The sequence below is a fragment of the Tupaia chinensis genome, unplaced genomic scaffold (genome assembly GCF_000334495.1).
Source record: "Tupaia chinensis unplaced genomic scaffold, TupChi_1.0 Scaffold148210_1, whole genome shotgun sequence".
Taxonomy (NCBI): domain Eukaryota; kingdom Metazoa; phylum Chordata; class Mammalia; order Scandentia; family Tupaiidae; genus Tupaia; species Tupaia belangeri.
The window spans coordinates 1,691,080-1,707,235 of NW_006208060.1; the positions used below are offsets into that span (position 1 = coordinate 1,691,080).

Consider the following 16,156-nt stretch of genomic DNA (forward strand, 5'->3'; position numbering starts at 1 on the left):
CACACAACCACACCCACACACACACCCACCCGTCATTTCCGTGGCTGCTGTGCGAGTCCCGGCAGCCCTTACCGTAGTGGGCTTAGAGAGGGGGCGCGCTGCCCCAGTGCTGTTGGTTCACACCGAGCGCCTGCGCCGGCGGGGCCTGTCAAGCCGCTGTCCTAAGCGAGCCGTTGTTCTCTGGAGTTACTCGCTTTGTGTATGTATGATGTTTCTTCCCCAGCTTATTACAAACGCATGTAGCTTTGTTACTGTATGAATACAGTGTTGGGGGGAAAAAAACCGATTTTTCTCTTTGCAGAAAAGCCTGCCATTGCTCCGCCCGTCTTTGTGTTTCAGAAGGATAAAGGACAGAAGGTAAGGAGGGGCCGGTGCGTTCTCCCTTCACGTCCTCGCTCTTGGGCTTCTCTCCCAGCCTGTCCTCCAGGTGCCGTTCTGCCCACGGATGGGGAGACCTAGGGGCCTTGGCCTCACGTGGAGTGGGGAGGAAGCCCAGGGGCTTAGGTCACCATGTCTGTCGTGGAAGGGGCGGCGGAGGACCGGCTTTGTGAAACAGCGATAGGACGCGTCCTCCCAGATCCTGATGGTTCATCCCAGCCGCACCATTGCACATGAGGACAGCTAGCGGCAGAGGGACACGGCAGGAGAGAAAGGGAGGACGGAAGCGAGGGAGGGAGGAGGGGGAGGAGAGAGAGAAGGGGGGACAGAGGGAACTGCGATGGTTAAGGGAGAGAACAGGACTGTAAAGTTTGGGGGGCCCTAGCCAACATGGCGTAATGCGCTCAGAACAGCTGTGAGTTTTCTGGCGTGGGTATTTACGTTCCCCTTTGTGGAGCTGCTTTGCCTGCTTCGGTTTCTGGGTTGCACTGTCGTTGGGAAACCCCGGCCTGATGGATGGCGCTGCACCAGCAGCCTGTCCGAGGTCAGGCTGGGGTGGCTGAGGGTGCCGGGATGCGACAGCCACAGTAGACGTGGCTTTATCCGGAAGCCATCAGCTCACAGGTGGGTGTGGCAGTCAGAAGGAAGCGCATGCCGTGTGGCAGTGATTCCCAGCTGGACGAGGGTCCCCTCCGTTGATCCCCCAGCTGGACGGTCCACCCCTGGTGCCCTGTGGCAGCAGCTGCCAGTTGACAGCTGCGCCTTCTGTGTTGCAGCCCCTTCGCCTCCTGTTGCTGATGGTTGACTGGGGCCCCGGTTCCCACGCCGGGAGCTGCCGGCTGGCCACCTGGGACTCAGGGCAGCCCGGCTACTGCGTTTGGATCCTGTCCCTGGTCAGTCTGTCTTTCTAAGAAGGGGAGCCAGAGCTGCTGGTGTGGTCCAGGCTTCCTAGGCGGAGTTGAAATGCTCTAGGGAAAAAGTGTGTGTGTGTGTGTGTGTGTGAGAGAGAGAGAGAGAGAGAGAGAGCGAAGCGGCTGCCCCGAAGTCCTCCCCTGCGCCCCCACACGGGAACGTTGTGCTAGCCTGGTCTTATTACTCGGCTTAGAACTTTTCACTCTTCACTCGTTCTTAAGTGAAGCTTTCTCGTTGTTAATTCTGCTGCTGAACAAAGAGTGGAGAAAACTGGAAGTTTTCTGTTTCTACTTTGGGGGGTCATCCAGGTGGTGTTTTTGAGGTGCTCTGTCGTCTCCGCCCATGCATCTTTTCATATTTTTTCTTTGGAGATTGAGTCGCTATGAAGGGGCTCTTCATTTTTAGAAACAAGATGTTACCATCTCAGGAGTCAGGACCGTTAGATTTCTGTTTGAAATGTTAAGATCATTGCTCTCTGGTGTTCAGTAAAATTGGAATTTTCTAGGATTGAATTTTAAATTTTATGACGATCATCTTTGGAAACAGTTTTAGTTTAGAACAAGCCTCCCTTCGCCCCGCCTGTTTTTGTCAACACAATGTTATTGGAACCTACCCACGCCTGTACAGTCGGCCATGGCTGCCCCCTCGGCAGGGTTTGGATCAAGACCATCTGACCTGCGGTCGTATTTGACAGCAGGAAGAAGTATGCTGGCCCTGACTTCAAACTAATAATAGAAGGACCAGGTGTGGCACAGGGTAGCACAATGGACCCACATGAGCAGGGTCTGGGGTTTGTGTCCTGGGACCCCAGGAGCTCCCTGACCCCCTGGGGCACAGGCACGGATGCTCGTGATCCAGGCCGGCTGACACTGGGGGGTTATGGCCTGAAAACCCTGCTGAGGTCTGTCTCCTTCTCTGTCTCTCTGTCTGCTGTGGAAGAAATAAACTTTAAAAAATGGTAAGAATTTGGGGTTGGCAGGTGGCATAGTGGTTAAGGATGCTGGACTTTCACATGGTCTCAGGTTCTCTCTCTGCCCCTCTCTGGTCAAATTAAATAAAGTGAAATAAAATAATTTTTTAAAGAATTATTTATTGGGACCAGCAGTTAGCATAATGGCTATGTCACTGGACTCCCATGTAGTCGACTGCAGTTCAAGTCCCAGACCTAGTGGCTTAAACTCACACTGGGTGCGTGTGCATGCGTGCCCAAGATCCTGAGAGGAGAATGGAGGAGAAGGGATTGTGGCGTGACCATCCCCCCTGGGGGGTGATTTCTTGCTTTCTGTCTCTCTGTCTGTCTTTCCCGTGCGCACATGTGCCCTATAGCAAAAACCTCTCAAAAAAAAGAATTACTTATTTACTTTTATTCATTCATTCATTTTATTTTAATTTGACCAGAGAAAGAGAGAAAGTGAGAAAGCAAGCCACCACATCCAGGACTCGAACCGTGGTCAGCCATGTGGGAGTGTCCAGCGCCTTAACCACCACACCACCTGCTGGTCCCCGAAATAAAATAATTTTTTAAGAATACTAAGAATTAGCGGGTGGCATGGTGGTTAATGCAGATAGGTCCCACATGGCCAACTGAGCAGTTCAAGACTGGGTCCAGTGACGTAAGCACTCAAGGTGCACGTGCCTGCATGCCCAGAGTCCCAAGATGAAGGGGCTGTGGCATGGTCATCCCTCCCAGGGACTGATTTCTCACCTCCTCTCTCTTCTCTCTCTCTCTCTCTCTCTAATTCATGTACCCTATAGCAAAACCTTAAAAAGGGGAGGGGATTAATAATTCCTTTTTCTGCATTTTTATTGACAATAATAATTCTTTAACCCAAAGGCTTTAGGACAACTAGCGAGATGGAAATACTGAAATGTATTATTTGCTCAGATAAACATTAAATGAGTTTAAAATCACTAGCTCCTATCGGGTTAGGGTTGGGGCTAGTTATTTTTACAGGCAAGGTGGTTCTGTTGCTGTGTGATTTGAAAGCTGATTTACACGTGCGACCTTCAGGAGGTCTGTGCACATTATGTAATGGGATGGAGTTGAACTTGAACCTGAACCGGAAGGCAGAGTAGGAAAGCTTTCAGGTCATTTAAAAGATGCACAAGTGTAGTTCTTAGCAAAACATTGACTCGGAGCCAGCCCTAAATGGCTTCTAAAAATAGCTGCTCTCCAGTGCCCAGAGCTCTGCTCCCCTGTCACACTTCTGTCGCAAGATCAGGAAAGGGCACAGGAAAACATCCGTGCATTGAAGGGTAATGGAGGAGGCGTGAGGGCCGTTTTCTCAGCTGCCAGGCGGCCGGCGGCATCTCTGGCATCTTGCTCCGTGTTTCCGATGGCTCAAGAGTGACATGGAGAGTGAACGCGGGGCAGGCGTCCAGCTCGTTTCTCTCGAGCTTCCTCACCCAAGGGAGACGGGAGGCAGACCTGCAGGGGGCAGCCAGCCTAGTTCTGCCCACGAGGAGCACTGGAGGGCTTTGCAGTTCTGTCCTCTTCCAGAGCTTTCAGCCCATCCCTGTCACTACAGAAGCCAGGTGGGGAAGAACTATTTGGGCCGCTTGGTTTTTGATTTTGTTTTCCTGAGCAGGCTTTCCTTCTCTTTTTGCCTCAGCTTTTTTTTTTTTTTTTTTTTTAACTTTGCTAAAGGGTACATGTGCTCACTGAGAGGGGAGAGTGGAAAAGCAACCGTCGTGGGCCCGCTCACTTTACAGCCCCTTCTTCTTCCGTCCCCTCCTCTGTGGGTCTTGGGCACACGCACTCACTGTGTCTTTCAAGCCAGAGTTCAGGGACTCAGCCATGTAGGCCGCCATGGGGGGTGCAGCCACTTTGACCACCTTGCCACAGCCTCAGCATTTCATTTTGATATTTTTAATCTCTCTCTCTCTCTTTTTAATGTTTTGAATTTTTGGAAAAGAAAAGAAGGGCACTGTAGACATTTGGGTATCTTCGCCTTGCTTCAGGGTTAACATAACTGTCTTAAATGCTGACAGTTGACCATAAATTGTGCCCACGTGACCTATCTCCCCTAAATACAAGCGACCCTTGAATAATGCAGGGATTGAGGCGCTGACCTCCCCCTCTCACCCCACACAATCAAAAAATTCACATACAACTTGGATTCGGTCAAAACGTAGCTTTTAATAGCCTGTTTTGGCAAAAACAAACAACAAAAAAAAAACCTTACCAACAACATAAACTGAATTAAGACATTTTGTATGTTATGTGTGTTATATACAGTATTCTTTTTTTTTTTTTTAAGAGAGATTTTTGCTATAGGGTGCATGTACTCCCTGGAAAGAGAGAAAATGAGGAATTGCTCTGGGGGAGAGGGGGTTGGCCACTCCACAATCCCTTCTCCTTCACTGTCTTTTTTTTTTTTTTTTGGAGAGATTTTCGCTATAGGGTGCATGCACTCGCCAGACAGACAGAGAGACAGAGAGCGAGAAATCCCCCCCGGGGGGGGGTGGTCACGCCGCAATCCCTTCTCCTCCATTCTCCTCTCGGGATCTTGGGCACATACGCACACGTGCCCGGCGTGAGTTTTAAGCCACCGGGTCCGGGACACGAACCACAGTCGACTACGTGGGAGTCCAACGACATAGCCATTATGCCAACTGCTGGTTCCCTCCTTCACTGTGTTCTCAGGACTTCAGGCACACATGCACAATGCGAGTTTCAAGACTCCCGGCCTGGGACTTGAACTGCAGTCGGCCATGTGCGAGTCTAGCACCTTACCCACTTACAGTAAAGTAAGCTAGAGGGAAGAATGTTATAAGGTCATAAGAGCGGATCCATTCACAGTATACATTGAAGAAAGTCGGTGCGAGTGGGCCTGTGCACTTCAACCCGTGTTGTTCAAGGTCCTGTCACATCTCACAGGCGGCTCCCAGGAGTAGGCCGCTGTCCTCCATGGCCTCTCATGCCTGGCACTCCTAGGAGACTGGCTGTAACTAAGTGATTCCCGCCAGTATGATGCAGTCTGTTTGGTTTGTCCACACGTTCGAGGCGCACACGCTTGCTGGAGAAAGAGACCAAAAGTAAGAAATCACCTCCCAGGAGGAATAGCCACGTTGCAATCCCTTGTCCTCTGTTCTCCTCTTGGGATTTTGGGCACGCACAGGCGCCCAGAGACATTTTCAAACCACTGGGTCCAGGATTTGAACCGCGAAGTAGGCCATGTGGGACCTAGCACCCCCACACATGCCACCTGCTGGCCCTGTAGTCCATATTTTAATTGTCCCCTAGCTGTTTCTCACAGCGTTTTACTTGAACTCTTTCTGGACCCTCACAGATCAAGGCTCTTGCTGTCGGCTGAGAGGCCAGTTCAGTGAAGCTGGCAGTAAGCAGACATTGCCACCCTGCCCGATGGGTGGCCTCCACCTTTCGGAGGCCAGGCTCCACATGCGGGGTCACTGTGGAGTGATTGAGATAAGGGATTTGGGGTTGAAAAGAAATTAAGCTGCCAGCTTAGGGCTGTCTTATTCTTGTGTGGCTGCCGGCCGACTGCCACCGACTGTGGATTGGCTGCAGTAGGTGACCTGTGCGTGGCACCCCTTCGCCCACGTTAGGGAAAGGGCTGGGGTCTTCCCTGCCTGCAGTCCGGACACCGGGACGAGTCCTCGGCTTCCTTCCGTCCCCAGCCCGTGCTTCCTGGGACGGCTCTGTTGGCGAAGTGCTGGTGTTCGCCTGTATGCGCATTTCGGGGACAAAAATGAAACCTCCTTTTATTCTTGACGGCCTGGAATGGAGGCAGAGTTCTCTTTCATGTGAAGAGAGTTCTAAAGTCCGTGCGTGGGCTCTTTCATTTATAATGACTCGCGCTCTCGGGAGCGTGGGTTACCGCAGTGGGGAGGCTTTGGTTACTCTGGCAGAGGAACGTGGGTTCGGTAAGAGGACCGGAGGCAGCCAGAGGTGCCGTCCAGTGAGCGCAGGCCGCACTCCGTGGCCAGCTGTCGTGGTCTGCGCTCACCCTGTCCCTGTCAGCCTGTGTATTTCAGGATGGTGCCAGAGGCTGGGGAGGCCTGGCTGGCTGCTCTCACCCTCCGTGTCGAAGACCTGGTTAAACCGCAGGCCCTGTCTCCGTTCTTCGGGCTTCTCGGGCCCCGGAGAAGCACTAGGGCCCAAGCGGAAATGCTGGACTGCCATTTCAGAATTGCTCCCGGAGATGTCTAAGTCAGAGTGAGGGGGCGGTGGCACGTTCCTCGGCCTCGTAAGGATCACCGGTCGTAACCCACGGTGAAGAAGTCGTCTTCGCTTCCCTGGTCCTCGTCTCCGTGAACGAGTTTCTCCGTGCCCTCCTGTTCTGGCTTGCATTTCCAGCCCGCTAGAGGGTGTTTGAGCATCGGCATTAAAAAAAGGGTTAAGAGAAGCCGGGTGGTTCCAGTTAGAGCGAGGCCGTCTCCCGCGGAGCTCTGGGCCTGGCTTCTCCGGCGAGGTGTTAGACCTCCAGCCATAAAGTGGCAGCGGACATGGGTGGCTGGCCTGGCCATAGCGCCCCACGCCCCTGGAGAGCTTGGCAAGAGTTGCTGGCATCCCTTTGACATTTCAGTCACTTGAGTGTTAGCTTCTGCTTCCCTACAAGCCTGTGGAAGCCCTCTGACCCCCTGGCGTCATGCCCCTTGTCCTGCAGGAGCAGCTGTTAGGAAGAGCACCCACACCCTTCCAGAGAGCCCGGGAGTTCTCACCAAGAAGACCCGCAGCTGGGTCTGCCAGGCATGGGGTAGCCCTCGAGTCCTCTAGGGCACCGGGCGAGTCAGTGCCATGTGGCTGGACAGTGCCCGGTGGGAGGGTTGGGGACAGACCCCAGGGGTAGAAGAAACAAGTCCTGGAGTCACGGCCCCAGAGCTGGGACCCCAAGAATGCCGTAAAGGAGGCCAGGTCTTGTGCGCTGGGGATGAAGACTTTCAGAGCCAGCTTTTCTTTCTTCCAGCTCGCTCTTACTGTGGCTGGTCTCCAAAGAAGCCCTGGCTCAGGGTGTGTGGGGTGAGCTTGGAACAGACCTGGGCCGTGCCACCTGCCTGCCCCGTGATAGGGTGACAGTCCTGGGTGTCCCTGTCCCCCACACTGGCACTCACCAAGGAGAGAATCTGCAGCTCAGCGTAAGCAGGGCAGGCCAGAAGACATGGAAGAGCAGTAGGTGGAGCTGGGCCCAGGACTCCCCGTTTCAGATCACGGGGGCGCGTACTGGGCACAGAAGCGGCGCCGGCCCACGCCCCGTTAGTGTGTTTGAGGGGAAAGTTACCAGGCTCTAGGAGGGTAAAGAGGCGGTTAGCATCATCGTCCCTGCTCCCTGCCCAGCAAGGCTCCCCTCCCTCGAGACCCATAAGCAGAGTCGCTCCAATCCAGGCCACCTCAGAGTTCTGAAGATGAGGGCCCAGACTTCCCACACCCCTCCAGTGCCTCGCAAAGCTGGGCAGCTCCAGGTGCGCCCTGGTCTCCCCTCGTTGGAGGGCCATTTTGTGACACGCAGCGCAATCACCCAGGCCTGCCTCCAGCTCCCTGCCCCTGCCCCACCTGCCCCTGCCCGATGGTGCGGCCGCTGTCGACATTGAAGGAAAATTGTCTTTTTCGCTCCCAGTCCTCTGCAGAGCAAAAAGACTTGTCGGATTCGGGAGAGGAGCCTCTAGGGGAGGCGGAGGCCCCCCAGCGTGGCACAGGTCAGCCCGAGTCAGCTGGCGAGCAGGCCCTAGAGCCTCCCGCCCCCGCTAGCACCTCAGCCAGCGCTCCTCCACCTCCCACTCCTGAAGCCCAGCCTCCTCCTTTTCCACGAGAACTGGCAGGGGTAAGTCTGCATCCACCCGGCTGCCGCCCACTGCCCAGGGTCCCAACCCAGACTGTCCACTTTCCCCTGGGGACCCTGAGAGCCAGGGCCTGGGCCGTCACAAACGGCTGATGATGCCCTCAGCGGTGAAAGGACTTCTTCAGCTCCCCGTAATTCCTGCTACTGAGAGGCAGGAGTGCTCACCCCCTTGTACGTGTAGATTTTCCTCACCAGGGAGGGTACACCGCAGCAAACACACAGGAGCGGTCAGGAGAGGAAGCGGTGGGGGAGAGCCTTCCAGGCAGAATTTGACACCTCTCCCTCTTCCCGCTTTTCTTTCTCCTTCCCCGAATTTGGGCATTCGAGTTCAGTGTCTTAGAAACCCCAGAAGCCCAGGCATCCCTTGATGTAGAAGAGATCACTTTACAGGACTGACGATGTTTGGGCCGCGGTTAGGCCATGAGCTGATTGCCTTCAGTCAAAGCCAGAGGAAGGAAAGACTCTTCCTCTGACTGCAGAGGGAGCCCTTGAGCCCTCTATCTTTGTATTAAGAAGGCTTTAGGGGCCAGCAGATGAGGTAGCAGTTATGTTGCTGGACTCCCACTTGGCTGACCGTGGTTTGAGTCCCAGACCCAGTGGCTTAAAACTCACGCGGGGCTCATGTGCCCAGGATCCCAGGAGGAGAAGGAATTGCAGCATGGCCATCCCCCCGGGGTGTGATTTCTTACTTTCCCTCTCACTGTCTGTCTCTCTCTGAGCACACGTGCCCTAAGGCAAAAACCCCTACTAAAAATAAAAAAAAAAAGGACATTTGAAGATCGTAGGTGGAAAAGATTGTGAACTGTCAAGAACAAGAAATGTCTTTGGGTTTCAATAAGTTGGGAAAGATAAATATCCTCCATTTGGGACAGAAAACTGTCTAGAGACCAGATGACAGAAGACCCCTCTCACGCCAGGGGAGAGGACCCCTAGCAAGAAAATATCCACCACCATGAATATCAGGAAATCACCCAGGGTAGCATGGCCCAGACCTTCCCCAGACTGTAGCGAGTCCTCTGTCCGTTATTAAAGACCCTTCCAAATGCTAGGATACTCAGAATTGTGCAGCCAGACTGAGGTTGGATCTGGTCTTGGCATTCTGGGAGAATCTGTGTGATGGAAAAAGAAGCCCCGGACTTTCCCATGTGCCAGTCTGTGAGGGTGAGGGGCAGGCCCTGGAGCAGCACTGCATCGTCCCGGAGCCACATCACAGGCCTGAGTCTGGGTCCTGGGTGCGCCTGGACGTGCCGGGCATGCCTGTGACCCTGGCTAAACTGGGGGAGGATTGTGGCATGGCGAGGCCCTGTCAAGGGAACCAGTGTCTGCCTGTCTCATGAAAGAGACTTCACATCCCAGCTGGTGGCACTTCTGTCCTGGGAGTGACCCCACACACAGGCTGTGGGAGGTCATCGCCCCCATGCCCAGCTGAGCAGCTCTGGAACATTCTCCTGAGACAGGTTGTGAGGGTTCATGCCATCCAGGGAGAGCACAGGAAAGGGATCCTCATTTCTGTCATCAGCCCCCAGCGAGCTCGAGCTGGTAGCCTTCACGGAGTCTGTCCCAGAGGCTTAGGACCCTCGCTGCCGCCCAGGCTCGCAGAGAGCAGCTCATGTAGGACCTGCGGCTGAAGAGGTGGTGGGCTTTGGAGGGAGACCGGCGGTCAGGAGGGTCCCAGAGCTCTCGGGGTGGCAGCTCCTGGTGAAGAGCACGTGGGCTGTCCCGCACCCCGTACTTCTAGGAGAGGCCCGTGCAGAGAGTGCCCTGAGGGAACGGCATCGCCAGCCTGGGGTGGCCTATGTCTGTGGACCTTGACCTCTTGGTTCCACAGGCTTGGGGTCAGGCTGTGACCTGAGACAGTCAGGCTGTCCCTAAACGAGCAAATGCCAGATGAAGCCTTGGGCGGGAGCCTTGAGGCGAGTTGCCAAGCCCCTGTAGGCGCGAGCCAGGAGTGGGGGCACGTGCCAGCGTGGCGCTGAAGCCATGCACGAGACTCACACACGCACACGTGCTCTTCATTTGGAGCGTTTGTCACTGGAGGAGAGCCACACACTCCCTGGTGACAGCTCTGAGCCACCTGCCTGCTCCCTTGGGCCCTGCAGAGAAGGCCCCACCCAGCCGGAGCCGGGGCCTCCTACTGACAGGCTCGCTCGCTGGGCGGCCCGATCGAGGTCAGGCAGGCTTTCTGGCAGGTCGCGAGGCCGCATGTCCATGGATCCCTGCCTCCACGGCTGGGGTTTCCTTCACTTCACTTGGGGTGTTCTCCTCTGGACAAGTTTGGGTCTCGCTTTGTGCCACGTGGAGATCAGGAAGCCGCCCCCACACTACCTAGCAGGGCTCACTCCTCCCGAGCCCGTCTGGTCCGCCACGATCCCTGGGGCGGTGTGAGGCGGAGAGCTCCTTACTGTGACCGCGCCCGCCTCGCCGCATTGCTGCTCGGAAAGGCCTTATCGTCTCACCAGAGCTCAGTCCTGGAGGACTCGGCAGCAGGAAGCAGTCCCCGTGTCACTTCCAGGTCCCCCGCGGACAGCGAGAAGCCCGGCCACACCTGGATTCAGTCCTGTCTGATCAGCTCCTCGCTTTCCCTGAGCCCCGCGGATCGGACTGCAGCAAAGCCGCGGGCCAGGCCCTGCCGAGTTCCCCGGTGCTGGTTAGACCCAGCGAGTGTGAGGAGGTTCGGCCTTGGGTTGCTCAGGGTCTGCCCCTGGAGCTGAGCCGGCTTCCTCGGCCCCGGAATACGCAGCACTGACCTGGCCCGTCGTTTACTCCCCGTCCACTCTGCGGCCGCCAGGAGCCGGGCTCTCCAGCTGGTCACCCACACAGATTCCATCTAGCCTCTGGTGGCCGCCGTCTTCCTGTTAGTCAGGCAGACAGCGCCGTTGGCCCCTCCTGACTGCTGTCTGAGATGTGGCCTGCAGCCCAGCCCCTTCCCAGGGCCGCCTGGCCTGGCATCTGTCCTCGGGGCCAGGCCGGGCAGCCTCTCACGAGCCCTCGATCAGGTTCCTTGGTGCGTCACGGTTGGCCGGCGCAGGCCTTTGGGGGTTCTAGCAACGCCTGGAAGGGTCCCGGGGGCAGGGAGCCTCTTTCTGTGTTGTCCTCCCAGCCTTCGTGGGACCGGACCTCCGTCACTGTCCTGTGGGCAGGTCCTTAGGAAAGAGCAAGGATCTCCTGAGGTCGGGGGTCAAGGGGCATCTGAGTCTCGCCCGGCCAGGCACCCTTTCCCAGGGCCACAGAGGGACCTCTCAGAACATGGCCAAGGCTCGCCAGGCGTCTGGTGCGTGGTGTCACGGGTGCTGGGTGTCCAGGCTGTGTGGTACAGGAGACAGACGTGGAGCCGCAGAGCTCGGCTCAGTTGGTTTAGAAGACGGCCACTCGGAGTGTGCGCCTCACCACACGGGACACCCCAGCGAGTCCACAGCATAGCTGGGCGGACCGCGGCGGGGGCAGCTGTTGGTGCAGGAGCCGAGCAGGGGGAGGTGAGGAGCGAGCAGCGGCGGGGCTGTTGGCCTGGGACTCGCCGTCTGGCACAGGCCACAGGTCAGGACGAGAGCGCGGAGGTGAAGTACAGGAGTGACGACACTGGGCGACTGAGCAGAAGGACCTCCTTAGACGGAAGGGCCTGGGCTGGGTGCAGCCACCTCTGGGTCCCAGACGCCAGTCAGTGGGGGCCGAAGAGGCCACTGTGCAGGGGTTGGGTAGAGTCAATGCCCACTGAACTCCAAGGGCAGAAGAGGCCCCGCAGTGGTGCAGCTGGAGGGTGCCTCTGTGCAAGGCTGGGGCCACACAGAGGAAGGAGAGGGGAAGAGCCTAGACCAAAGGATGGGGTGTGGCAGTGGGAGTGCTAGGCCCGAGGCAGGAGCAGGTGGGAGACCCCGTGGGGCAGGCACAGGGCATGCAGAAGCCCGCTCCTGCCTGCAGGCCTAGGAGTGCGAGCTGCCCAGAGGGCACGGGGCTGCCACCTCTCCTCTGTGCTGCGAGGGTAGAGGCCGGCGGGCCTGGGCACAGAGGAACAGAGGGCGGCTCCGCGCTGGGCCTGGGCCTCTGCTGGGTGGGCCAGGGCTTCAGCAGCTCGGGCAGCTAGTGCTGCCCTTGCATGTTTTTCTCCTCTTTGCTAAGTGCAAGCCGAGTGGTGACACTGCGACCCCAGGCACTGGCCACTGTGGAATCAAAGCCCTGCAAGAGTGCCTCTGTCAGCCTGAGTCCTGGCTGTGGCACCCTCTCCTTAACCCCCTCCCAGAGTCCTAGCCCAGGTCCCTAGCCTCTGGGCTGCACCCAGGACTCACGTCACATCCCAGACTCCCCGCCCACCCTGCTCCCCACACAACCTGAGGGTTTAGCCGGTCCCCTGCGGTCTCACGTTGGACCGGGTGACCTCGTGGTGAGCGGCAGTGACTGTGTTGTGAGGCACGAACGCCACAGTAGTGAGTACGACAGTGGGGCTAGGTGTCCCCAGCACGGCCAGGCTCTGGGCTCAGCGCACACCTGCATCCTCCCCGTGTGTCCCAGGTGAGCCGGGCCGGCCAGCCAGCAGGTGGAGAGGTGCCAGCAGCCTTCCGGCCCATCTGTGCGGGCCCCGGGGCTGGCCTGCCTGGCGCGGGCGTGTGACTCGGATTGGACTCTGCGGCGTTGTACAGTTGGCCAGCGACCATGAACCCTGTTGTCCTGAGGGATGTTTTCCCAGCGCCAGGCTGCCCGTGATCTCAGCTTCCCGGTCACCCCGGGGGTTCCACATGTGGCGGGTGTCAGAGTTGTGCCTCCTCCACAGATAGAACCCCCAGAACCTTGACTTGCTTTTCTGACTCAAGCCTGGGGTACCAACACACAGGAGAGGGACCTTTCCTCATTGCCGTGAGCTGTGGATGGCTGTGTGCCGCCCGGCGGGCCTCGCCCTCCCTGGCTCTCACTGCCGGACACCAGCCCTCGGCCTGTTGTGCACAGCTTGCTTCTGTCCGGTGGTAAGCTAAGACGGTGTTTACATCGTAAGGGGTTATAGAGACAAGAGGAAGAGTATGTAACAGAGACCAACTGTGGCCTCAGAGCCAAAAGCGCTGGCTGTCTTGGCCCTTTATGGGAAAAGTCACCACTCCCAGCCAAGGAGGGCCCTCCTGGCTCCCAGTCTTCGCTTTATTTATCGCCCGTGCTGCGTTTGTGTTGGCCGCGCTGCAGCTCACAGAGCAGTCTCACACATGTCGTCTCATTAATCCCTCACGGTTCACGGGGGCTGGCTGGGCCTCATCTGGCTACACTGCCCTTTGAGGGGCCATTTGGAAAACAAGGAAGCTGGCTCTTGGGCCCGCAGTCACTGAGAGCCCAGGGAGGTGGAGGATTGCCTCCTCAGAGCAGCCCCCAGTTCTGAAGGGTATTCAGCCCCGAGAGGGCAGACTTGGAGAACAGGGGCGAGGGCGGTTCTCGTTTTCCCTCCTAACTGCTCCACCGTGGGCATTGGAAAGCAGGCGGCGGTCCTGTGCCGTGCGCTTTGCAGCCAGCTGTGGTCCCGAGCTTCAGTCTCCCCCTGTTCTGGCAGTAACAGCCCAACATGGAGCAGGAGAACACACTGCGGAGCGTTCCCACTGCCTTTGTCCTGGAGCGGTCGCTTGCCAGCTCTTGGCGAAGTCCGTCGGGGCCAGATAAAGTTTCACAGTGTTTGAGTTTAGGGGCGGCACGCGGGTCGGCTGTAACCCGTGGGGAAGCAGAAACTGATCCTGGTGTCCTGAAGGCTTTCCCAGCTGTTAGGATTCTGTGGCGCCTGGCCTGGGAGCCAGACACAGGGCATTCTTGGGGTGACGGTCGAGCTGAGGTCGAGATGCCAAGACCGGGGATGCCGAGCTCGGAGAGGTAGCCCTCGGCCCCGAGTTTCAGGGTCTGTCGGTGTAGGCCCAAGGGCTGTCCGGGTCAGGCCGCCTGGTGTGTTCTTACCACCCTGGTGTGTGCTCTCGTTTCAGAGATCAGCTGAAGGCTCGAGCCCCGAAGGTGGAGAAGGTAAGGCAGCCGCTCAGACGGTTAGCCATCTCTGGGTAAGCACGGCGCTGCCTGACCGCCCCTCTGTGTCTCGCCGTTTCCTGCAGATTCTGACCGAGAAGATGGAAATTACTGCCCTCCTGTCAAGCGAGAAAGGACGTCCTCTTTAACCCAGTCCCCACCTTCACAGTCAGGTAAAACATTACCGCTGTGTTGCAGGGTGAGAGGGTTGGTTGCTGTGTTTTCGTTTTTGTTTTTTTAAAGATTTTAAAGGGGCGCGTGTGTTCACCACAGAGACAGAGAGAGACAGAAAGCAATTAGCCACCCCCTGGGGGATGGCCATGCCACAGTCCCTCCTTCATTCTCTCGGGATCTGGGCACGCTCACATGCACGTGTGCCCAATGTGAATTTTAAGCTGCCAGGTCTGGGACTTGGGAGTCCAGCGACCTAGCCATCACATCATCTGCTGGTCCTGAGAGCGCTGGTGTTTATAAGGCCAACCCAGAGCCCCGCCCCATCACCTTGTCCTGTGAGGTCAGTGCACACCCAGAATGTAGTCCCCGTTATCCCCATCTGGAAGCAGTGGCTCATGCAGCATGGTAACTTAGTGCCAGGAAAGCGGAGGACATGGTCCCCATGACATAGATGGAGCAGAGTGAGTTTCGAGGGGCCTGCTAGGGATGCCATCCATTGGGTCCCTCTCCTCCTGCCCAGACTGCTGGCCTTGCTATGGCCAGAAGGTGTCAGGGTGGCTGTTCTAGTCCTCCCACCTAGATGCCCACCGGGCAGCTAGCAGACCAAGAGGCCCCTTGGAAATGCACGTGCCCTGCTGGGCCAGCCCCATGGAGGGGCCTTGCAGGTTGCAGAGGAGCGGCCACCACAGGGCTGCCCTCACCCTTCCTGACCTGGGCCCTGTGCCAGCGATCTGCAGCCTTGCCTCGGAGACAGACATTCACCTAGAGGGGTCCTCCACTTCCCTAACTGGGCAGCCCCCAGGGAACCAGCGCTCGGGTGGTTTCTGCTCACTGCGGGGGCCCCGGCTAGCAGGTCACTCACGCCCGATTTCCCACCCGTTCCCTGCACACCAGTCGGGACCTGGCTGCAGCCCTTTCCACGGCTGCATCAGGACCCCGAGTGTTCGCTGTCGTCTGCCAGCCAAATGAGGCGGGCAGCCCCGGCTACCGCTGGCATCCTTTCCAAAGAGTCTCTGCGCCTCCGGATGGTGTTCCTGTGGAGTCGGGTCTGCCTCCTGGCCGTCCGTTTCGTTCTTGCCATGTGCTGCCTGCAGCCAAACTCCACCTTCTGCATCTAAAGGCCCCAGGCAGAAGAGAGGGGCCGCCTGGTGCGGTCTGCAGGTTTAAGGGGTAATGGGCCACCGATTCCTCGGCTGTTGGGCGAGCACGGTTTCCACACTGCACTCTGATTCCGCTTCGCGGCCTCTTCTCGCTGTGCCCAGTTAGCCATTCACCTCCGCGCTCTGCCTCGTCTGTGGAGGCCCGGGGCAGCCTGCACCTGGGGAGGCTGGAGCAGGTGGAGGACAGAGTGTGCCCCCAGTGAGCCCCGACTGGCAGAGGAGCAAGGTCAGGCAGCCTCCAAGCAGGCATTGAGCGTTGTGTGTCCCGCTTCTCCATGGGCTGCCCCCACAGGGGCCCAAGGAGAGCTGAGTGTGAGCACAAGGCGGCAGCCACCAGCAGCCAGAGCTGCCCGGGAGCTGTCCCGTTGGCCTGAGTCCCTGTTCTCGCTGTAGTGAGAGCCTCAGGTTTGCCCTCTATCGGGGAGTCTGAGTGCGTGATCACCGGCCCCTGCCAGCCCCTGCCCGCCCCTGCCCGCCCCTGCCCTGGGGCTTGAGCGTCCACCCCCCAGGTGGAAGAGGTGGTCTCTGGGTATCCCACCTACTCACGCTGTTTTCCTCTTGTCCCCTCCTGCCCGCACCTCCTGCCGACAGTATCCAAACCCAATGTCTTTATGCCACCCGCCTTCTGCGAGGCCTCTGCGGGCAGTTCTGACTCAGAGCCAGGTGAGCCCGCCCCACCTTCCTGCCAGCCCTGGGGGTCCTCGGATGGGAAGCACTTGGTCCTTACAGTCCGGCCTTCAGCAGGCCTGGCACTGG

At 57.8% G+C, this 16,156-nt stretch overlaps 1 protein-coding gene across 5 annotated transcripts in view; it reads left to right on the top strand.

The window, feature by feature from the left end:
* Positions 1 to 16,156, top strand: part of RANBP3 (RAN binding protein 3) — a 55,023-nt gene that overhangs the window by 18,072 nt on the left and 20,795 nt on the right. For 2 of the 5 annotated variants that reach the window (XM_014584928.2, XM_006170259.3), the window contains exons 2-5: positions 302 to 357; positions 7,869 to 8,072; positions 14,030 to 14,066; positions 14,153 to 14,239. In XM_014584928.2, the coding sequence (XP_014440414.1) occupies positions 302 to 357; positions 7,869 to 8,072; positions 14,030 to 14,066; positions 14,153 to 14,239 (384 nt within the window). Of the gene's footprint in view, positions 1 to 301; positions 358 to 7,868; positions 8,073 to 14,029; positions 14,067 to 14,152; positions 14,240 to 15,991; positions 16,064 to 16,156 lie in introns of all 5 variants that reach the window. The other 3 variants (XM_014584927.2, XM_014584929.2, XM_014584930.2) reach the window with 3 other exon arrangements.